This window comes from Monopterus albus, unplaced genomic scaffold (genome assembly GCF_001952655.1).
Source record: "Monopterus albus unplaced genomic scaffold, M_albus_1.0 scaffold209.1, whole genome shotgun sequence".
Lineage (NCBI taxonomy): Eukaryota > Metazoa > Chordata > Actinopteri > Synbranchiformes > Synbranchidae > Monopterus > Monopterus albus.
The window spans coordinates 1,512,289-1,535,447 of NW_018128089.1; the positions used below are offsets into that span (position 1 = coordinate 1,512,289).

At 44.2% G+C, this 23,159-nt stretch overlaps 2 protein-coding genes across 2 annotated transcripts; one reads left to right on the top strand and one right to left on the bottom strand.

The window, feature by feature from the left end:
- The first annotated feature begins 11,359 nt into the window (after nucleotides 1–11,359).
- Nucleotides 11,360–14,617, top strand: LOC109970861 (CD82 antigen). The gene is made up of 8 exons (XM_020618712.1): nucleotides 11,360–11,425; nucleotides 12,263–12,341; nucleotides 12,705–12,817; nucleotides 12,921–12,995; nucleotides 13,279–13,371; nucleotides 13,536–13,733; nucleotides 14,140–14,223; nucleotides 14,408–14,617. The coding sequence occupies exons 1-8, from the start codon at nucleotides 11,360–11,362 to the stop codon at nucleotides 14,615–14,617; spliced, it is 918 nt and encodes a 305-aa protein (XP_020474368.1).
- A 3,340-nt stretch (nucleotides 14,618–17,957) lies between these two features.
- On the bottom strand, nucleotides 17,958–21,514 carry hjv (hemojuvelin BMP co-receptor; the record flags this gene model as incomplete). The annotated part of the gene is made up of 3 exons (XM_020618806.1): nucleotides 17,958–19,455; nucleotides 19,850–20,385; nucleotides 21,454–21,514. Coding segments are annotated over 3 exons (1,224 nt in total), but the record flags the coding sequence as incomplete, so codon positions are not given.
- Between the last annotated feature and the right edge of the window lie 1,645 nt (nucleotides 21,515–23,159).

Genomic DNA, 23,159 nt, shown 5'->3' on the forward strand with positions numbered 1-23,159 from the left:
GTGTGATCAGTGATTGATCTTCAGCTGATCAGGAGGAGATGTCTGCAGTGAGAGAGAGAGAGAGCTTTCTGAAATAACATTTCAAACAAACAGTCTGGTCATGCTGCAGTTTCGACAAATGAAAAGCTGACCTTCGCTTAGAGGATTTTTCTCTAGAGGACAGTTGATGTTGGAGAGCAAAGACACTGAACCTTTTTCTTTTTGTACTTTCATAAGACAAACCTTCACTGTATAGAGACCGACGACTCATCGTCACATCCCTCCGCTATGCAAAAGTGAAGCCAAAATAGCAGCAACCATCTTAGCATTTAGCAACCATATTCTGCGCAGTAGCGACTGGGTAGTTGAGTGATGCATTAGACACCAATCAAATCTGTCAAATCACCTGAAATGCTTCTTTTAAAATCAAACTTGCTAATAACTTTACCAGATAAATGACCATCTGTACACACAGGATGATAATATCTATCAAAGTTTAGTTTGGCTCATGTCCTATCCACTAATATGGAGGAGGCAGGATCTGACCTATACTGCAACCAGCCACCACAGGGCAATCGACTCACGGTAGCTTCACTTTCAGGAGCTGTCAGTGTTCATATTTGGTACAGTCAATTGACACAAAGCCAAGAGTCGGATCAAGATAAATCATTGTCCACAACGCAGGAGGGAACCGAGTCAGGAGGCTACAGGGCACAGGAAGTGTAGCCCGTGTGAGCGCAAAAGCTCATCCTCAGAGCCTCTGCCATCCTGTCACATCTTATCTGTGCAGCTCAAGCCTTGTGTTTCCTGTGCCCCAGTGCAGCGGTGTGGCTCACTGGGGAGGTTTAATAGCTGTGGAGGTCTATGGCACAGAGCGATAAGCTGAACCAGGGTCTGGACTCACGTTACAGTGAGGACACCACATTCACTGGAGCTGCTGTTCTCTGGATGAGGTTTGTGCACAATAACACTCATATTGTGTTTAAACCACCTCATTACCAGTGACAACATCAATAACCAGTGCAGATGCATGTGTTTACTGGTTGGGGAACAGACCCAGGTGTCTGCTGTCAACACACAGTTGACATTCTTCATTTTCCCACCATCTATAAATCCTCCTCTCACTGACTCACTTGAATTTGTTTTGCAGAGTTTCCCACAGGTTTATCAAGGATGGTCTGAAGTGTTTCTGAGCATCATTTCACAAACTGGGGTCCAGAACTCAGATTTCTGGACTCCTCTTCAGTCCTAAACTGTCCCACGTGCTCACACACACACACAAAGCAGCAGGGAGCCTATTCAGGCACCAGAACAGTATTTGTTACCTCTGACAAAGGGGGAAAAAGGTGAATAAAACTGAATGTTTTAGTCAAGTTATCAGAGAGCAGCTCACAGACAAGCAAAATACCAGTCGGGACCACAGGTGTTCCATGTGAACTCAGCACTAATGCTGCTTTGTCAGTGTGTGGCATTTTGTCCATACGTAGGACATGTTTTGTCTTTTCAAAGGCCTTGAATTAGAACCTGAGCAGGCTTTATCATCACTTGCACACTGTCTGCACTTACCTGTCTGCAGGTGCTTCTCGACTCCACCCTCTGTCAATTCCAGACCTGATGAGCAGCCAATCCTAGGAGGAGCAGCGGGGTTAACTGACCAATCCCTGAGGCCTGACAGAGGTCATGTAGAGGTCAGGACAACAAACAGGTTACTGTTTTAAACTACATCATGTGTAAAACAGTCATATTTATGAACATGCATGTTACTGTCTGCTAGTGCATTTAAGGTCACACACACATCTCAGTAAAACAGAACAGCAGTGTTCAGACAGTTTTTTATCGAGATGCGACAGTTTGGATCAGTGCCGCAAATTTTCTCCAGCTGACATCATAGACTTTTATTTCATGAGTGATAAGTCTGATGGACTTCCTGTCCCCCCCGGGCATCTCTGGACTGAGACATGAACAGTGGCACATTATTTTACACCCGACGGGCTCATTGCACTAAATTTCTGAGGGGATTATTTGGAAATGAAGTGGAATTCATAGATTTGTTAAAAATAGAGTGGCAGCTTTACAGACAGGCTCTGAGCAAAGCACTGACACAGTCCCAGCAACCAGTTACGTTCAAATCAACAGGACACTCACCTTGCTCTTGCCTTCGTAAGACCCGGTCACTGCAAGACAGTGAAGCACAAGTACTGCTGTTACTACCACACATACTGTTGTCAGTACTGATACTGCTGTCGGTGCCGGAGTTACCGAAGTAGTAGTCAAAGGTGGCGTTGTAGTCGTAGTCTGGTGTTGCTGTCACTGTGGGGAACTCGTAATCTGTGGTCAGCTCTTCTTCATGGCTCCCTACATTTCCTGTGGAGGAAGAACAGGAACATTATGGACATGTGTTCAGGCCAACAGTTTCCCTGCGCTTCCATTCTTTGTGCTAAACTAAGCACCCACACAACATTCCCCTTCCAAATCTGGAAATGTGTTTCTTTCTTGCTCACTGGTGAATTTGTCCTGTGTGATATTAACTCCTCATGTTCAACACTTTTACTATAATTAAACATTTGAGTAGTGGGGCTCTAGGTTACTATATACATCTACTCCATGGCATTTCAGAACTAATGCTACTATTATGTGCACAGAATACATGATCAGCTTAAGTCAGCCATTTTCTGTACTGACTGCACACCAGAATGTAAAGGTTAAATGTCCCCACTTTGACCAACCACATTAATACACTGATGCTTCAATCAGTTTTCAGCACAAACTAAGGGTTTCCCTAACTGGTGGATGAATGGACACATGAGACCTGACCTCAATGCTTCTCTTCCCAGTACCACTGTGACTCCTCACCCAGTTCTCGCAGATTAACTGAGCAGCAGCTCAGATGTAGAACTCATCACTGCAGCTGTGTCCTGGTTCTTGTGGTTGATTCAAGGCTGCAGAGCTCAGCAGTTCAGTGCAGTAACTGACCACAACAGGCGAAACTGACAAACTGAGTCGACCTAACTAGTGGGTGGTTTCTCTTCACAGCTGTGATGCTAAAACTGTGTGGTCAGGTGAGTGAGACTGGAAGCTGCAGCTGGGAGGACAGACAAGTGGACAGGAAAATATACTAAGGAGCTAATGGGAAATAGGTGAGCAGGGAGACATCAAGTGACTGGGGTTACTACAGGTCATGAGAAAGAGGCCTCAGCTGGTGAATGACAGCAGGCAGGAAATTAAAGAATGACAGCGCAATGCTGGCAGGCTCCATCATGAGCTCACCTGATAGCAGTAGTGCAGTCAGGCCACGGGTAAAAGGCTGATATTTAAATGATACTGGTAATTGGTAACATGCACTTTCATCAACTGCATTGACAAACAACTGTGTTGTGCACGGAGACTGGCAGAGTAACACTGACATCTGAAAAATAGAAAAACAAATGCAAAAGCTGAAACTGAAACTGAAAATGTTTGGAAGAGTAGTGAGTCATTAAAGTGGAGAGTTGTGTTTTTGTTTGCACAGTGATCCCCACACTCTGTACAGCAGATGGGTTTCATAGTGACCTCCTGGATGTGCCAGCAGTTTGGGGAAAGATAAGATCTGAGTAAAAATTCACTCATGAGGCTTCAAGCTGCAGCAGGTCTGATGACAAACACTTCACTTCATATTTCAGACAAAAATACCAGAATCTGAACAGAAACTGGCTGATGGAGCTACTTATGAAAACTCAGTGAGACAGACTGAAACGTGTCATGACTCGCCTGCAGTCAGGGCTCAAAACACAAAGAACCACTGTCAGCAGTCCCATTTACTGAGACGCAGAGGATCAGCGTTCTTGTTGAAACCAACAGCGAAGTGATCACACTGTGAGTGTTGAGTGTCTGTATGCTGCATTTTCACACATTCCCATCTTCATGCTGATTCTATAAAACCAAGTCATGTTCAGAGGCAACGTCTCTGCTGAATGAGTGAAGCAACACTTTTGCTAACAGCAGCAGAGTCAAAGGAGGTGGTGGTAGGTGGAGAACCTCGGAGTCCACATCCTGACCCATTTGTGGTTCACACTTTGGTTCGGCTTCTGGAAAGATGGTGGCTCTGGTTCAGTGTGTGAGTTTTGTGTTCAAGCAGACCTTTTTCTGAGCTGAGCCACGAGCTGCGAGTCTGAACGAAACCGGTTTCATAAAGTGGGGGCCAATACAGGATCTAGTGGCCTGGGCCACAGACTTGGTGGAACAGTTAAAGTACAACATCAGACTTCAAGGCTTCAAAGTGAAGTCCTACTTGAGTAACTGTGCCTAAAGTGAATCATGTCAGCAAGACTGGTGAAGGTTGCAGCCACAGCAGGAGGGGAAGACCTGCAGACAGCTCAGGGATGCAAAACTACTGCATGTTTGTCCAGTAAAGACAATTTCATGTTGTTATTTGTGGTCCATTTTTACTTAAAACCAGGCTGCTGATCAAAGGAACAAGGCAGTGAAGCACAAAAGCAGGGCTTTATCTCCTGTTAATCCAGGTTTACATGAACATTCTCCACTCTGATGGGCACGTCTTCTCTGTGTGAAGACCGGCTCATTGCCAGTTCCTGATCAGCTGCAGATCATCTCATCACCTCCAGCGCCCACAGAGAAAACCAATCCAGAGAAGGAAACAGTTGGACCATCTCCACTTGGTTTTGCCAATTGTGATTATAAGTCACTTCAGTGGACTCTGCATTAAAGAGCATCATGTTCCAGGATTTTTTGTCTCTGTGATGCTTGGCTGAGTTTCTGATGGAGTGTGAAAGCCGAGCTGCTCTGTCTGATCACATCCAGCAGATCAGGTTTCATGATTCAATACAAATAATCTGAGGTAAGAAGCAGAGTTCAATTCACATTGAGAAGGACCAGAGGTGTTTAGAGCTGCAACATTGAGGGGCCAAAAATGGCAGCGGGTCACATGACTTCAGAGTTCCAAACAGTCCACTGTTTTCGGTCGGGGACAGCAGGATTTATCAGCAGTTATTGCTTGTAATAACCTTTATGGCCTTGCAAACTGATTCAGTGTTCTGTTGTTGCGGACAGCTCGGCTAGTTAGCTCGGTACTGTTAGGTATTTTTAGTCAGATAAATATTGGTTAGATAGTTTATGTATTAGAAATGTTTGTGGAGATAGGATGTCTAGTTAGACTGTTAAATGCTTAGTCATGCTTATGAGTTTCTACAGGGTACATCTGGTCAAGGATAACTAGAGAGAAGAGTTGATGACTGTCAGCAGACAGGGTGTTTAATATTATTATTACGACGTGTACAACTGTAGCCTTAGCCATAATATGTTCTTATGTTAAGTCCCTACATGTTCTAGAAGTCTGTGAGAATGTTTTTAGTTACACACCACTTAATCAACAGACACACACACATTCACACATTGATTTGCTTCATGTTTTGACTACTGCTATGGCCAGCTGCAAAGCTGGTAACAGAGACGTCTCGGTTGACGTTTCTGTGTAGTATGGGGCTAGCCCAACTGAGGTGATATAATGTATAGGCCTGTTGTGGTTCAGGGTCTTTCATCTTACATCTGCCTGCGTGCAGTTTGGAGGTGCAAGATACCTGAGCGTGTAATGTTAATTTTACCTGTGATCCTTTGAATAAATCAGCACTGTTTTGAAGTTACTTGGACTGTCTCGTCTCTCAGAGTTAGCAATGGTAACAAGAGCCATAGTCCTACAGTACCTAATTATTAAAGTTACATAAAATAGCAGATGACAGGTCAGCGCGTACTAGACAGAAGGAAGGAGTAAAAGAAGCATGGTACAGGTCTTAGGATAAAGAGAACAGGAGACTGCGGGGCATTACTTCCTGCACCCAGTGTGACAATCTGGCATCTGAAGAGTGGCAGGAGACAGGTTATACAGGAAAAGCAACAAGTCCCAGCTGAGCTCAGTCAGCCATGTAACTTCACTCAGCTGCTGATTAGCTCAGGTGAAACTGGAACTAGTAAAAATCAGGAGGTCTCCTACAAAATAAGAGCCTCTGGCAGGAAGTCAGAGTAGAAAATGACACCCTGATGTGTGGGTTAACAGGCTTTTTGCTTTTTGTGGAATTTAGTAAAGAGAGCAGAGCAGCCACATGTCAACACGTCATGTTACGACCAACACACTGTGAAACACACAGGGACCTTCTTCTACAGCCTTATCTTTTGCTTCTTCTTGTCAAGGAAAATGAGACTTAAGCAGCTGCTGCAGATTGAGGGTTTCTGAGTTCAGCGCTTCACTTGAATCGACGACTGGACCGTTACACAACAGCAGACCAATGCTGGGAAGCCTATATAGCAGGTTCCCGTTTATGCAGGCTGACATATTTCACATTAGTCATGCGAATCCAAGAGACACCTGCAGGTCAGTGCGACATTGAGGAAGAGCTGGAGAAATATCAGCAGGCGTGTGATGAATCTGTAGAATGGTCCTTTAATGTCCCTTCTGTTTTCTGCTGAAACAGCAGCAGTGGATTAAAACAAATTCGAATATAAAATATGTGAATGAAATGTGGACATCAGTGTTTTCTGTTTGAAAACAAAATGACACCCCTTTGGTTGGAGTTTGGTTAAGTGTAGGCTGTGGTTCCTGACGGTGGCTCAGCTTCACTTAGTTGTTTGTTAAGGTTTAGAATGATAAACAGTAAAAATCACAAAGTAGAGACTCAGTGTTACATTTACTGCTGAGTTCTTTATCCAAACTATGGCTCAGGTTTGTCACACACAAACTGTTAGCTGTGCTCACACGAACAGAGTGCATCATTAACACCGAGCTGGAGTCATCATCATTTGTTAAGAGTCTTCAAATGTTAAATACAACAGGGGATATGTGTATGTGCGTGTGTGTGTGTGTGTGTGGAACAATGAGTAACAGTAATTTTACTGAGGAGTAATTAGTAAGTAATCACTCATTGATTGCTTATGTTAATTATGTTAATAAGCAATCAATGACTGGTTGTAATCACCATCTCTAAGTTTGGATCAATAATCCAACAACAAGTGCAAACCTCTGTGTGTGTTTTATATTTGGACCCAGTGATTTTCAGTGTATAACAACAAACACTGAGGCAAGGCAACACAATGACTCATAAACCTCTCTGATATTCAGATTATCAGCTTTTAGATCAATAAATCAACCTCCATCCACTGATCACCAGTAAAACCAGGATGGCTCTCTCTCCTAATCAATACCACAGATTTAAGGACTAACACTTGAACACATCTGGCCTAGTTTCACCTTCTGTGTCAGGTCTCAGAGGTCAGAGGTCACTCACCGCAGCAGGTCGACAGCAGCACAGCAAACCAGAGAGAGAGTGGCATGTTCATCCTGGACGAGAGACACTGACTCACTGAGAAGAGAGCAAGCAAGTGAGGGTGGGTCCTCCAGCACCAGAGATTCACATTTAACCCTTTCATGAGCAGCCGCAGGTTTGCCCCAGCTTTGTTCAGAGCCACAGCCCAACTTAAAAGCAACTACAGCGGCTGTTTGACAGAAGACAGCATGAATGCAAGCGTAAAGCGAGCTGCTGCTTCCCTGCCCCCGTCACACAGTCACTGTAGCTGAGTCAGTCTTCGTCTACTGCCTCACATGCTGTTAGATGCCCTCTAACACTTGGAGTCAGATTCCAACAGGCGGGCTTTTCTCACCATAGTCTATTCAGCGTGTGTCATTTAGCCTGTACTGTTTCTCATGATTTGTCTGGAATAATGCTGTAACCGGGAGAATATCCATTTCACATTAAAGCGTCAGATTTAAGGGGAAATGCAGAGATGAAAATGTTAAGATGGTGTGTTTTACAGTGCAGCCCATCCATCCTGAGGAGACCTTCTTGGGACAGATCCCGACATGCACAGTGTGTTAGAAGGGTTTTTCCAACACGCCTGGAAAATCAGCCGGAGGCAGAAACCACTCATCAAGCACAGATCTGTCACAGGCTCGCACTAATGCACAAGAATGTGTGAATGTGGGTTGTTGTGTTGGGTTTCATTTGACATTTGAGCCCTTTATTAACAGGAAGTGTGGGCCCCTGCTCCACTACACGACTCCTTATTCACAGACACACACAGGAAAATAAACGGGGGCAGTGTGCTGGGAGCACATCTTCTACTGGGGGAGTAATGGAGCTTCATAGTGGTGCGAAGTGACTCAGTATGTTTACTGAAGTCCCGTACTGTAGTAGTTTAGACGTACCTGTGCATTAGAGGATGTTCTATGTTATACTACTTGATACTCCACTACACTTCAGAGGGAAACTGTCATTTTTCTCCCAACAGCTTCTGGTATTTTACAAATTTTCATTATTAACACAACATCGATTCAAAAAATAAATTGTAATGTGTTATTATAGCTGAAACTACACAGCAGTACATGGGTGACATCATCCAATCAGCTTTACCAGCTGCTGAATTAAAGTGATGAACACAAAAATGCATCAGTCATTATAATCCAGTAGTGCCAGAGACAATATGAAATGGGTCATTCTGCAGGAGGACTACTGGTACTTTGGTACTTCAAGCATATTTGGATGATAGTACTTTTCTACATTTTGAATGCTGTACTTAGTAGCAGAGTATATGTACCAAATCAAATCAAATTTATTTATATAGCACTTTAAAAACAAGATCCAGTTTACATGGCAGAATAAAAACACAATAAATAACTAAAATAAAATAAATAAGATCAGGGAAAAAAAATAAAACAACACAATAACACAGACACACAGATGGCATACATTCAATAAATTAAAATTAAAAGGAATACATCAGGCCTTACTGTGTATTAAAAGCCAGGGCAAATAAAGATGTTTTGAGCAATGATTTAAAAGTTGTCAGGTCAGTAGCTGATCTAACATTAAAAGGTAGACCTTGTAGGTTTGTGCCAATGCACTAATTCAGTGAGGTAAGATGGTGCCAAACCATTAAGAGCCTTAAAAACAAAAATCCTAATCTTAAAATCGATTTTAAAACAGACTGGAAGCCAGTGGAGAGAAGCCAATATCGGCATTGTATGCTTGAATTTTATAATACTTGTCAGAAGAGGAGCAGCAGCAGCGTTTTGAACCATCTGACGATAAGAGAGGGAGGACTGGTTAACACCATAGTATAGAGCATTGCAATAGTCAAGGCAGGAAGTGATAAAAGCATGGATTGGATTGGACACCATGGTATTGCTACCTTCACTGCACTGCACTAAAGGACCTGAGTACTTCTTCTACCACTGCAGTTTGAGCTCCTGTGTGTTGTAAACATTTGCTGATTGTACTTTACATTTTAAGATGGCTCTAAATAAACACCATACAGCCTGACAGCTCCGACTGAGGATTAAATCCTCCTCAGATGGACATGAATAGATTTACAGTCCCAGTGTTCCCAGCCACAGGGCGGTGGGGGGCAATGTGAGGTTCATGGATGGAGCTGCCTGTCAGGAATTCTTCCTGCTGTGAAACTCACTGTAAAGAGGACAGTGATATCTGGTTTTATTTACTTTACAGGGACCCAAATCCAGGTCTCCACAAGGCCAACCATCACAGTTTAGGAGACAGACTCAGTTTAAGGTGATAACAGGAGTTTAACTGGTTTGAAAAACATCAGTGTTCACATTGTCTTTCTTGTCGCAACAGTTGTTAATGTTAGAACCTGTTACGAGGTTTCCTGGTTTTACTGGTGATCAGTGGATTGGGGTGGGGGTGGGGGTTATTGATTATTGTGTTTTTTTTTGTTCAGAGTCAAATTAAGTGACAAGTCACTGAAATGTCTTGTTCTGTGTCAACAAAGCGACTGGCCTCACGGGACACTGCTACATCCTTCTGTAATCAAACATCCTCCACACTTTTTTTCTTTTTTACCAACATGACTCTTACATGAAGTTCCAAAAAAGTCTGATAAATCCTTTTTATTCCTATGTTTATGAACAACAGAGAGGAGCAGCCTCTTGCATGGTCGCTGTGTGAACAAAGATACTCCACACGTTGTCCTTCTTCTTCTTCTTGTCTGTCTGGACAGAAGTAGGATGTAGGCAGCACTACATGCACTTGTCTGGGGCCCATCAAGAGCCTAAGATCTATGTAAACTGTCCTGGTGATGTCACACATGTCCTGGTGATATCATGAAGTCAGTGAATTTTCGGCAGCTTTAGACTGAGACTAATAAAAGCAGGAAGTCTGAGCCCTGTCTGTTTGGGTCCTTGAGACCAGGTGTCACCATGGCAACCAGGCCAGACATCTGAAGCTGATTGGCTGTCTGCCCGGCAGTAAAAACATGTTGCAGGGACATGGGAACAAGGCCGAACTGTGACCTCTGAGTCTCAATTTGCAACATCTTTGTCATTAATTCAGGGTCAAAGGTCACACTGACTGTTTGTGTTTCCCATTAGGTTCCCACACGGAGGTCTGAGGACCCTCCATGGGACCTTCAAGGTCTTCCAAAGATCCTTGAGTTTTAGTGAAAACACAGATAAAGGAAAAATTCCTTTCAGCATATTTTCTTTAAGGTGTGGTGCTGTACTTCTCTCTGTGTTGTCGTGTTTAACATCAGACCATGACAGACGAATCCTTTTGTCTCTCTTTTCACAATAACAACAAATAATACAGAAACATTGGCAACAGGAGTCACAAAATTAAAAATACTGGCTCCTACCTGCTTGATTCAGTTTGTGCTGCAGTGCTAAGGACAAACAGCGCCTCCCACTGGTAACTTAACAGACAGACAGACAGACAAACATGAAACACATGGTGATGTGGTTCAGTGTGACATCCACTTGCTGAGGCTCTCGTCATCTCTGATGTTCACCTAGAACAAACCTCCACAGGTCCACTTAGAAACCAGAGGAGAAGAGGCTGCAGAACCTGCCTGAAAATGCCCCTGTGTTTAGGTTTCCTTCAGCCTCACAGTGATCCAGTGACAGTTGTCTGGACATCCATGGGGACACTGCACACAGGAGCTGATTAATCTTTTAGTCCAAAAATACAGCCACTAAATAAATGATCTTTGTGAGCTCATGATGAGTTTTGAGAGTGACAGTTCTCCCAGGACAGCAACGCTACACACACGATGGCCTTGTTAAAAATTATGCTGTAGATTAAACCACTCAACACAACATAGATAATGAGCACTTCTGATATATTAGCTTAATTTTATTGATATAAAATAGGTTTTTAAACACAGGACTGGGTGGTTTCATCAAACTGAAGAGACATGACGCACACAATGTGTGTGTATGTGTGTGTCCATAGAGACGTTCAGATCAGTTTAAAGTTTACAGACAATGAGGAAGTGGACTCTGAACTCAGGTGTTTTTGCAGCTCAGACTTTTTAGATGACACAGAAGAAGTTGTACTGAACAAACCGTGAATCTGTCGCTGGTTGTTGTTGCTGTTGTTGTGAAATGAAGCTGCAATTGAAGATTCAGCTGCTGAAGTTCTGCTCTGCAGTTTTTAACTCCATCTTCCTGGTGAGGAGACTTAACTTGTTAAACTGTGTGAAATAACATTAAAATAATGTTAAACAGCAAAATCAAACGTTTCCTTGTCGGTAGCCAATACTGTAGATTCATGTTAACTCTCACCGTCTGCTCAGAGAAACTGTTGGATGTTACAACCAACAGCTTCACGCTGTCATGCCCAACTATAAGAAAAGCAGTTGAATGAACTATTATTTTATTATGGCTCTGGTGGGCACTGAAACAGACCAAAAGCTCTAGACAAACAAACAACCAACTCATCAACCAAGTGAAAACATAATATTACTGATAAGCAACAGCATATCTGTTTGAGACCTAGATCAGTTTCCTGTATTTCTGACATGCAGCTCTTCAAAGATAAAAATCAAGAAATATCTCAGCTTAACATTTATGTTTCTTATTAATGCTAATAACTGTGAAAGACATCAGAAGATATTTTGTTGTATATATTTTGTCGTATCAGTGTGTGTTCTTCTTACTGTTGTTTGTTGAGTCTGAATGAAATTGACATCTATCAGGAATTAAGGTATTTTACCAAACTTGAGGGAAACCAAATCCAAGATCTGCTAATGCAAATACAGTTCCCACTAAGTGTAAACTTCATCAGTTGAACACAACAAAGCACAACAGGTGAGGTAAAGACAAATGCACATATATATAAACAGTTATAATTCAGAATTTGAAACAGTTACTCTGCTGGTCTGAGACAAACATATGTGTTTCTGCAGCAAACAACAACAACAAAAAAGAAAACCTGCTGCTAAAAACCACTGTAATGGTGAATACAGAAAGTGTGTCTGACTTCTGACCTCTGACCTCTAATCGCAGGTTCTGGGTCTGAGTGTCGCTGGCTGTGCAATCTGGATCCTGTTTGACACAGAAAATCTCCTGGCCTTCCTCTCATCCGGTAACACTGCTTCATCTCAGTTTACACATTTCAGCTTAGCACAAAGGCTGGAAACAAGAGGCAAACTGTTAAACTAGCTGCCCATCACTGGTTAAACTGCAGTGTCTTTACCTCTCACCTTTCAAATATAGTGTTACTTGCACAGTGTGTGAACCTATACTTGTTCAGCTATCTACAGAGGAGCTCTGCCTACCCTCATGTAAACAGGGGCCGACACAGGTGCAAAACCCAAATAGAACAGACCACACTGGCCCTTCAAGTTCCCCGTATAGCAAACATCAGGTTACGGCTCTTTACGTTCCAGTGGTGGATAAAGCACTGTGTGTGTATTTGTATTATGTGTGTGTTTCTGTGTGCATTTAGAGGAGCTGTGTACAGTGGCATTCACGCTGCTGGTGATTGGTGGAGTGGTGATGGTGGTCAGTGTTGTTGGATGTGTAGGAGCTGAGGGAAAGCACAGGTTCCTGCTGCTGGTGGTGAGCCACAACCTGTAACGCACCTGTAACACCATAACAACCACAACACCTGTAACACCTGATTTTACATACCCCTTAAATTAAGTCTGCTCTTCCTCCTCAGTACCTGGGCGCCCTCATTGTCCTGATCCTGGGTCAACTGTTCGTTGCACTGCTGCTGCTCATAAACAGGAACAAGGTGAGATGTATTTTTAGTGGGAAGAACTTGTAAAAGATAACTGTGAGGAACAGTGATGGGCAACACACACCAGCAGCACCTGGCGGTGTCAGTGTCATAACAATTGTGCCCGTTGTACAGAAACATAATGGATGTGTCAGCATGTTAGTGTTGTCATTGTGAGCGTTAGCACATGACCCCTCTGTAGTGCTTCTGTCCTGAGCTGAACACACGCTGTATGTTTGTAACATTTAATGACACAATAACAGAGCAGCATGAGATCATTGTGTTGTTGTTGTGTCAGATTGAACAAACTCTGGGTGAAGTGGTGGATCAGATCATCTTTGATTACGGAGGAAACAGTACGGACAGACTGTTGGACCGGGTGCAGCGCTACGTGAGTCACTGGTGTTCTGACATAATCTTATTCCTGGACAAACTCCTGCTCCTCGCCAAAATAAAAAACCTCTATTAAGTTTGTCTACCTTTGTGCTTGACTGCTCAACTACCAGGATCACTGATATATTTACTGTAGGATTATGTCTGATTGACTGCTCACAGGGGCAGTGCTGTGGCAGGACAGGGCCTTCTGATTGGCTGAAGAACTCTTACATCCAGAGTCTGAACCTGACCGATCTCAACATACTTCCCTGTTCCTGTTTCATCAGGAATCGTCCCAGCATGACCTTGTCCTGGTGCTCCGAGCTTGTGAACTTCACTGAGCCGCTGTACAAACAAGGAAACAGCTCGTATACGGAGGTGCTGTAGTGTGCATGATGCCATGCTGCAGTTCCATACAGAAAGTGGACCTTAACATCCACCTTCCCCTGATTAACATGAATAGAGTGCAAGTGCAGAGGAGATGATATTAGGTTGTGTGTGTTACAGTGTTACTGCGTTAGGCCATGCTATGGCAGTGTGTGTGGTGTGGTGGTTTCAGTTTGTTACATTTGCTACTATATTAGTCATGCTATATATGTTATGTCATGTTTTTTGTTGTATAGGTTTTAATTCTCCAGTTTTTATTTTGGGTGTTAGCCTTCAGAATGTCTTGTGTCATGTTTCAATATGTGTAATTACGTTTCAGTCTTTTATGTTATATTGTGCGTTATATGGTGTTGCTGTGTCTGTGCTTTGTCAGCATAGCGTGTGTTTATTGCTGCAGGGCTGCCAACAGAAACTCAGTGATTGGCTGCAGGAGAACGGCCTAACAGTCATCGGCATGGACCTCAGTCTCATATTGATCCAGGTAAGAAAACCACAATCTGTCTTGAAAGAAAATAGGCAAAGCAGTACATTTTAATGACTCCATGAGCACAGCAGCCTCTAGGGGGCGCTAACAGGACTTTAATATTTGATCGTTCAATGTCTTCACACTGACACATTCAGTTTACTAAACTCCAGCTGCTGCCACTTTCCCTGTCTCTCTCCAGGTGGTGCAGGTTGCTGTAGCAGTGTACCTGTACCAAGCATTCGGCAGAAAAGCCTCTTTGAAGAAAAGCAATCGCCTGGCTGGCCTTGACCACGCCCCTGATGAAGACCTGGACTCCTCAGAGCAGATGCCTGATGATGCTTATTTAGACCCCAACTACCCAGAATGCTACCCTGAGAACACAAACTTGGGTTTTCACCATGAGGACTAGAACCACAACCAGGCCTACCAGGAGCCAGGCCAGGCCGAGCTGTAGGCTTCACACTGCACTGGTTTCTAAAGGTTCAGACTGTGGCTGCGCATGTCATGTGCACAACACACCACAGTGTTCATGTGTGTATCAGTACATCATAAATACACAATACAAGTACTGAGAAAAAAAAAGAGACTGAGATTTTTCAATAATAAATTTGCATTTGTGGATATGAGTTCATGACATTTAGATTTATTAAGACAAGGTTATGCATTTTAATATCAACCAAAACATTTCTGTTTATTTTTTGTATTTAGCTCCTCAAGTGTCACCGGTTGTACTGGTATGTTTAGAAACAGGTATGATGTTTCTTCTCGCTTATTTTGCAGCTTCTATTTTGTGTAAGATTAGTGTTGGGATCACACTGAGGGAGCTGGAAAATAAACATTAAGAATAACAACAACAAAAACTTTAAGAATAAATTAGAAAGTGTCACTGGGTAAAAATAATATGTCAAACGCAAAGAATTTATCTAATTATTAAAAGGAAGTTCTCTTCCTCACATTACTCCTGTAGGATTTCAGAAAAGCCAAAACTGAATTTAGGATTATTCCTTTGTATTTGTAGAAAAACAAGGTGAGTCCAGTGGAAGCGCATCAGGACCTGCAGACATATGTAATGGTTTCACTCAGAAGACACTGATCCTGGTCAAACTGTATGTCTCTGTAACTATTCTCTATATTAACCCATTAATGGACTCATTAAGCATTACTCACCGTGACACATTACATTGGTTCCTTTCATGCTTTTGCTGAGATGTATTTTACTCTGTTCGGCTCTTTTTTTGGTTCATTTATTAATTTGCTTGGTTTTCCTGTTTGTTTTACTTCAGGCTTTTGATTTTGTTCATTTTGTTGTACTTGTTTTGCTTTGTTTGTTGATTATATGATGTGTTTTTGCATTTGTCACATGGCACAGGTGTGTGTTTACCTGCGACAGGGCCAGGTGGCTGTTCGGTGCTGGCATTTGTCACTCTCTCGTTCCTCAGAGACACAGGAAGCGCAGAGAGGGATGGATCTGAACAGGAGCTCAGAGGATATTTCACATCCATGCATTTCTACATGTTTCATCACCAGACGTGATGACATGAGACTCACTCAGTCATCCAACTCATTAGTCAGATTTCTGTTTAACTCCGCATTTCACCAGTGTGACTCTGACATACTGACACTCGGCCTCTTAGGAATCACAGAGAAACACCTCATTAACCCTTTCGCTTGAGTTTCCTTGTTTCTGCAGGAAACATTTCATCAGACTGAAGAAACACTGCATCAGCATTTTCTGTGCTTTTCTACTCTTCACTGGAAGTTTGAGTTGGTGTGTTGGAGCATGCAACACCATGAGCTGCTGCTCACATTTGTGCAGCCCAGTGTGAACTGCTCCCCCTTGCTTTACGCCCCAGTCTGTGTTTGTGTATCCTGGCCGGGTTGATCAGAACACTGTTTCTCTTCTGTTATTCTCTGTTGCTCAAAGGGGATTTATCGGGTTCCCCTCTATAATAATGATAATAGTCTCGACCTCACTTTGTAAAATGTCCTGAGACAGCTTTTGTTGTAATTTGATGCTGTGCAAATAAAATTAAATTGAAACCGAGTTTTAACTGCATTACTTCCCAACTTCAGAATTAAAACTGGCTGAAACTGCAGCAGCATCACTGGGCCTCATTGGCTAATATCTGCGTAAATGTTCTTAACCTTGAGCACAAAATAAGTGCCATTCATAATCTGAATACTCTTAATTATGACAGTAACTGATGAGAATGAAAGGGCATCAGTCTCATGGTTATTTAATAGGCTACATTTGGCAAGTGCATCAATTTCTGACTGTTCATGTTTTAACAGGCTCATCACTGCAGCTCAGAATAACATGGGGACACCCTGTGATGATAACTGGTCTTCTGTTAGAAAAATAACCCACACACTGTTCAATATGTCCCATGATTATAAACGACCATCTGACTTTGGGTGTAACTCCTCTCCTCTTCGCTCTGGCAGTGAACACATGTTCACAATATTATCACCCCCATCCGGCCACGTGTCAGGAGTGTGACCCCACCTCCTCCTGGCAACAAACTAGCTGCTTCCTGTCATCATCATGAGTTACCTGCAGCTCATGGCTCACTCTATTTCCAGTGACAAAAGTGACTAATTACACCTAATCACTTTACTGTAACTGCTTCTTGTGCAACAGTACAAATGAAAAACAGCTTTCGAGCTGTGGGAGGCACTGTGTGCCAGCTCGCTGTGAGGCAGTGGACAGTCAATGGAGGCTGCAGCAGAAATCCAAAGATGTCACACGCTGCTGGATTATAGCCAGTATTGGAGCAGTTAGAACAAACAGGTAAAAAAAAAAAAAAAAAAGGCAACACTCTGTTTTAATCAATGAGTTTGGCTGCTATTTGAACGTGAAGGCGTTTACTTCATCATGAATTCAGGACTTTTCATTCACTTTGACCTGGACAAGTTTAAAATGCTCACAGTTGGATGGATCTGTTTGCATTTGCTAACACCATCAGCTGCTGTGTTTTCTCTCTTTGACCCATTTCTACAGTTTATTATCATGTGTTCTTGATTATTGTGTTCCACGTTGAACTGGAGCTGCACCCGCCCCCCACCACCACCCCACCCGGCTCAGTGAGACTTGGTGGGAGGGGGGGTCAGCTTCATCCCAACATACTCACATCAGGACTTCATGTTGCTGCAGTTTATTAAATGAGTCACATGACCTCAGGTGAGTGAGGTCCTCCTCAGCTGTGGCTTTCTCACATCGACTCCATCACATGTACCGTAATGTGCAAAAGTCTTAGGCCACCATTAGATGTGTTGTTTTAGCAATGTTATGATTATATAGCAAGTATGTACATATCCTTGAAAAACACAAAAATATCAGCAAACAAAATGGATCCTCAGGATGTGGTGTTCAAACTGTTCTGAAGAAACATGAATAATCCGGAGAGGTCGAGGATAAAAACGGGAGCAGAGACTGAGGAAACTGTCAGAGTCTGATGAGATGTTTCTCTGAGTTTTTTCTCAGAGAGACCAGAAGAATCCCAGCAGGGACCTGAAGCAGCATCTGGAAGCTGCATCTGGACGTCAAGTCAGTCCTTCCACAGTATGAAGAAGCCTGATCAGGAACAGCCTTTGTAGGAGGAAAGGCTGAGAAATGCAAACGCTCACAGAGACTGGAGTGAAGGTCAGTGGAATCAGGGATTATGGAGCGATGAGTCGCACTCTGAAATGTTCAGGTCCAGTCATCAACAACATGTGAGAAGTGTGAGTGTAGCAGCCACGGTGGAGGTTCTGTCATGGCTTCAACACTTCAAAAGGGCTTTTCCATTATAGGAACCTAGTGAAACGTGCTGAGCCGAGTGAGGCTCATCACAGGTTCCGTCTTTGTTTTCACTACGGTACGCCCACTTTGCAGGTGCATTCTGGGAGCTAAGTTTCAGCACCCCTCAAGAGGTAGTACTAAAATAAAGTACCAGGAACGCGAGGAGGGGGTGTCGCTGGCGATCTGTTAAATGTCCACGTCTTCATACCTCAAGCATTAGCATTATAAGCAGGCTGTGTAAAGAGGGGCTTACACTGCTTTAAAGGTGAAACCAGGACTTCACTTATTGGTTTATGGGTAAAACAGGGACTTCAGTGAAGACCATGGTGAAGATGGCACATTTCTGCAAGTCTGTGTTCTGCTTGTTCAACAGCTGCTCGTACAGCCTCTGTTACTGGCTGATTGGTGCACTGTGGAGTAATCCTTCACGGTCTCTGTTCTCCAACTGCTCAGCAGCCCCCTCCCCTCTAAACAGAGGCCGACAGAGAAAATACAATGGCAAACCAAAGCAGGACGGTTCACGTTATGTGGGATGAAGTACCGGTTTTACAGCTCATGGGTGGCCCATAGTGGAAACGCAGCACCAGACAGTCTCCCCAGAAGAACTCGAACTGTGCTAAGTGCAAAGGGAGGTCACACTAAATACTGACTTTGGACTGTAGAAGTCATTTGGTTCTGAATAGTTTGTGTTATTTAATTTATGGACATGTTTCCTTATTTTCTGGTTACATCTCAATAAAGAAACTGATAAATAAATATAAATTAGCATTATAACCTTACTAAAAGGGCAAAAGTAATGGTGGCCTAAGACTTCTTCACAGTACTGTAAGGTTACTGCTTCAGGCTCTGCTTATAGTTCCCAGCATACTGAGCAGCAGCAGCAGCAGGTCCAGCCGAGCTTGGAGGCGTTCGGCTGAGGCGAATGGTTTTAGGTGAACCCTCTCTCGGTCAGAGATCATGTTTCGAGCATCCTGCAGTGCACTGACGGCAGCTGTGCTGGAATTCACGTCTCCACTGGTGATCAGGTCAAACACACAGGCCTGGTAGTAGACGTCTTGGACAGGAAGCAGTGCGGCACAGTGAGCGTGGGTGCTGACAGCAGCGGATGGCATGGAGTCAGGTGGCACAGGGTGGAGTGTGTTGACTCTCTGAGAGGGGGGGCAGCCCCACACACACAGCTGCAGGTCCTGCTCGGGGCCAAAGGCCTCCACAATGCTGCGTGGCGAGCGGACCGACAGGCTGAGTGATCGGCCACTCTGACGCACCACCAGCAGTGTGCCGATGTGAGCCGCTCGGATCTCGGCATGTCGGCCGGGACTCTGAGTCCAGACTGTCAGGCTGTGATGACCTCTGCGCTCGCCACTCGACACTGAGCCATCAGCAAAGGCAGCGGGAACGTTATGAAGCTCGGCCTGGTACAGCTGCTGGTCAGTGCACTGACGTGTGTTCTTAAAGATGATGGTGATCTGTGAAGACACAGGAAAACAGAACCAGAGTCTGAAATCAGGCTCAGTTTATTGGTTCAGTCAATTCTGGAACCCTGAACACTGGCAGCGACAGCGGTGTTTCTGTTCTCCCATGGATGCGCCACAGGAGCTGGATACCCGAGTCAAACTGCCCGTTTGGTGTATTCCCCACAAACACATATATGCCTCCTGCCATGTTTTCAGACTTTTGTGCAGCTTTAGGATGTTGCAATGAAAGAAAAGCCAAAACCAAGCAACACAAAACATTTCACAGATGAGACATTATGGGAAATCACAGCATCTGTTTCACAGTGCAGGACAGCAAAAGACATGCTGCCAGCGACTGCTGTGCTGCTGCAACTTGAACATCAGAACTCAGGGACCAGGGACCCACCTTGGTGAGCGTTGTGCTGTATGACCCCCCTGTGCTTGGCGAGCTGGTGGCCTGTATGTATAGGTACTCGTTGTCTATGACAGGCCATGCCCCCTGCACGGCACACGTCTGGAAGTTGTCGTTAAAGGTTCGGACGTGCGGGTCTCCGAACACGCTGCAGTGCAGGTACTCTGGTGTCCGGCCCTCTCGGCTGAAGAAGCTCCTCTCGTAGAGGCAGGCATCTCCTGACAGTGTATCCTGAGGCAGGGGCCGGGGCTGGGCCGTTGGCCCCGCCCGGGGGCAGCGGTACTGGATCAGCAGGTCTTCAATGCCCTGAACCGCAGAGTGGTATGCTAGGTCACCACGACACGGTCGCGCCATCCGCTTTGTGCACATGGCATAGGAGCGCAGGGCGCTGCAGTACCCTGTGTTCACCGCCTCCCTGCTGAGAGCAGCTCCACCTGCTGCTCCTCCCTCTCCGCCACCACTACTGCCCAAGTCCAGCTTGGCAGCCACAAAATCCGAGTTGCACCTCAGGATACGACAGGAAGCTCTGACTGCAGAGAGAAAGATGCAAACATCAGAGTGGCATGTTGAAGGACAGTAAAGAGAGCACCAACCTCAGGGAGCTGCTCACAACCTCATCCCGACTTGTCTCATGTGGTTTTGCATCTTTGTTGGTACTTTTGAGTTTTTTGTAGTCATTTGACTCTTTAAGCTCATTTTTCATCTGTTTGGAGCCCTTTGCATTTTATGAACTGCTTTGTGTCTCCTTGTAATTTTACTTTATAATTGCTTTGTCATTATTGCTGTGTTTCCACTATGGGAACCTAACAAGCGGTAAACCCTGTACTTCCCTTAACCATCACCGAGCATAGCCTCTGGGGTTGACGCTGACTGTCCTGCGTTGTTTTGTAGTTTCTCTCTGTCAGGCTCTGTTTAGAGGAGGGAGGGTCTGCTCCTCTCTCACACACACAGTCAGCTGTGTGTTTACACATGGTACTTGTAATACTAACACTTGAGGTGTGAGGACGCGGACATTTAATGAATCACCGGCAACTGCTCTGTGTGCACCCCCCCAGTCCTGGTGCTTGATTTTAGTACTACCTCCTGAGGGGGGCTGATATTTAGCTCCCATAGATATTTAGAATGCACCTCCAAAGCAGGCGCACGGTAGTGGAAACAAATGCAGAACCCTGGACCAGCGTTACTCAGCGCTACTTGTTTTGGTGCATTGCTATAATGGACAAACCCCTTTTTGTAGCCGTTTTGCGTCTCTGCCACTTCACAGTTGATTTGTATGTCTGTATGTGAGATGGCTGCCCTTTCATCGGCTTGGGCCACCTGCCCGTCAAAGTGTTTGTGCACGGCCCTGGTCTGTCTGCAGTTGTTTTGTGTCTTTAGAGTGTCAGTAATTTTTTACTTGTTTTTGTGCCTTTCCAGTCATTTTTCACTGTTGTTTATTTTGATTATATTTCTGCTGCAGTTCTGGCATTTTCTTTGCTTAATATGCTTCTCTCCGATTTCAATATGTGATGAGATTCACTGGGTTTATAAATAAATTTTGAGTCTCTCTGTGGTTGTTTCCTGTGCCCTTTTGCCATGTGTTTGTTGTTTGTTTGTACCTTCAGGTAAACTCAGCTGGAGCAGCAGCAGAGTCAAGTGGATGCAGTTTTTCCATGGTAACGCTGTGTGTTGTGCGGTGGCAGGGCGAGGTGGACTGAACCCAGGCCTCTCAGAGACCCCTACCAGTCTGAAAGACAAACACAGAGACTGAGATAGTCCAGCAACTGTCGGTTGGGTTGTGATTTGTCAGAGACAAATGGCTGTTGGATGGATTCTACTGTGTACTGACTCCACCAGCAGGTAAACACTGACACCTGTCCTACACTTCAGTGTGTGACAGAACCCCCTCTCCCTTGTTCTTATTCCTTTTAATGACTTCGAAACTAATGGCTGGGCAGCAGGTGTGTAAAGTGGAAAAAATTATGATTTTCTTGTTAAATCAAATGATTTACTGCTGTTTCTTGATTGTGACAACGCAGCTTGAAGAATCATCTGCCTTGTTCTTATTCCTTTTAATGACTTCGATCATCTCTCAGCAACAGAACAGTTGTTATTTGGGCTGTCAGCTTCAGTCTGAGGCCTACCTGCACAGTCAGTCGATCATCAATAAACACCATCAATGAAGTGACTACAGAGCGTGGACTCCTTCCTTAAACATCACGGACATGTGTGCTGCACACTGTGTTTCTGCAGTTGCCTCCGCCTTCAGCTCAGGAAGAAGTATCTGAGGATCGTAACGTCTGTCATGGCTTCTCTGTGCTGGAACCTGAACTCTCATCTGTTTGTTTGGCTTTTGGGTTTTTTCTGCTGAACAAACAGCAGCTGGCAGGGGGCGGGGCTTACCTTGGCACTGTTTAGTCATTGGTTACAATCAGTGGTAGAAAGTAGTACATTTACATTTAAGTAGAGTACGTGATACTGTGCTTAAGTACTAGCACGTTTACTTGTACTGTACCTGACTATTCCATATGCTGCTACTTCATCCTTGGACTTCACTATATGTCAGAGACAAACCTTGTCCTTTTTAATGCACTACAGGTATTTGATATCTTCAGATGAATCAAACCAAACCCTGTAGAATCATTAGACTCCATTGATCCTGGTGGGAAATTCACCAGCTACCCAGCAGGATGTAAAGTACTTCACAGTACAAGTATAAGGTTGTTAACATCAGCTCCACATTTAACAGCTGCACTGGCAATGTGTGAGTCCAGACCCTAGTTCATCTTATCGCTCTGTGCTGTAGACCTCCACTGTTGTCCACCAGCTATTAACACCCAGGTTTCTTCCTCAGGAAACATGGGAGGCCGCCAGTTTACAGCAACCAGCTCCATAGGCTGAGAACAGCGTCACTGTGGACAGAGCCACTGATCGAGCTCTGGTTACACTGCTCCACCAGGCTCTCACGCTGCACAGAGCAATGTGTTAGACCTCTGAGTGCACCACCTTCATTGTTGCTGTTAGTCACTGGATTGGATATATGCAAAGCAACTGACCCTACCATCTAAGTAAAACATACAGATAAGTTATAAGCACACCGTCTACCTATGATTCACGTGAGTCATGAGGTGACAGTCACTGGTCTCTGCTCTGGTTACACTGCTGAATTACTTCTAGCTGTTCCCTCTGTGTCCAATCTGTATGCTAAACTAAGATTAAGTTACACCTGCCCTGACTCCACCTCAGTACTGAACACACAGCCATGAGGCTCAACATTTAACTCTCAGAAACAATAAAATGTTGAACTGTTCCTTTAACACGAATG

Excerpts from the sequence above, each read along its gene's own strand:
- LOC109970861 (XM_020618712.1), top strand. The coding sequence starts at position 11,360 with ATGAAGCTGCAATTGAAGATTCAGCTGCTGAAGTTCTGCTCTGCAGTT. Across the intron at positions 11,426-12,262 it reads TTTTTAACTCCATCTTCCTG|GTTCTGGGTCTGAGTGTCGC; the intron begins GTGAGGAGACTT and ends CTCTAATCGCAG. Across the intron at positions 12,818-12,920 it reads ACAGGTTCCTGCTGCTGGTG|TACCTGGGCGCCCTCATTGT; the intron begins GTGAGCCACAAC and ends CTTCCTCCTCAG.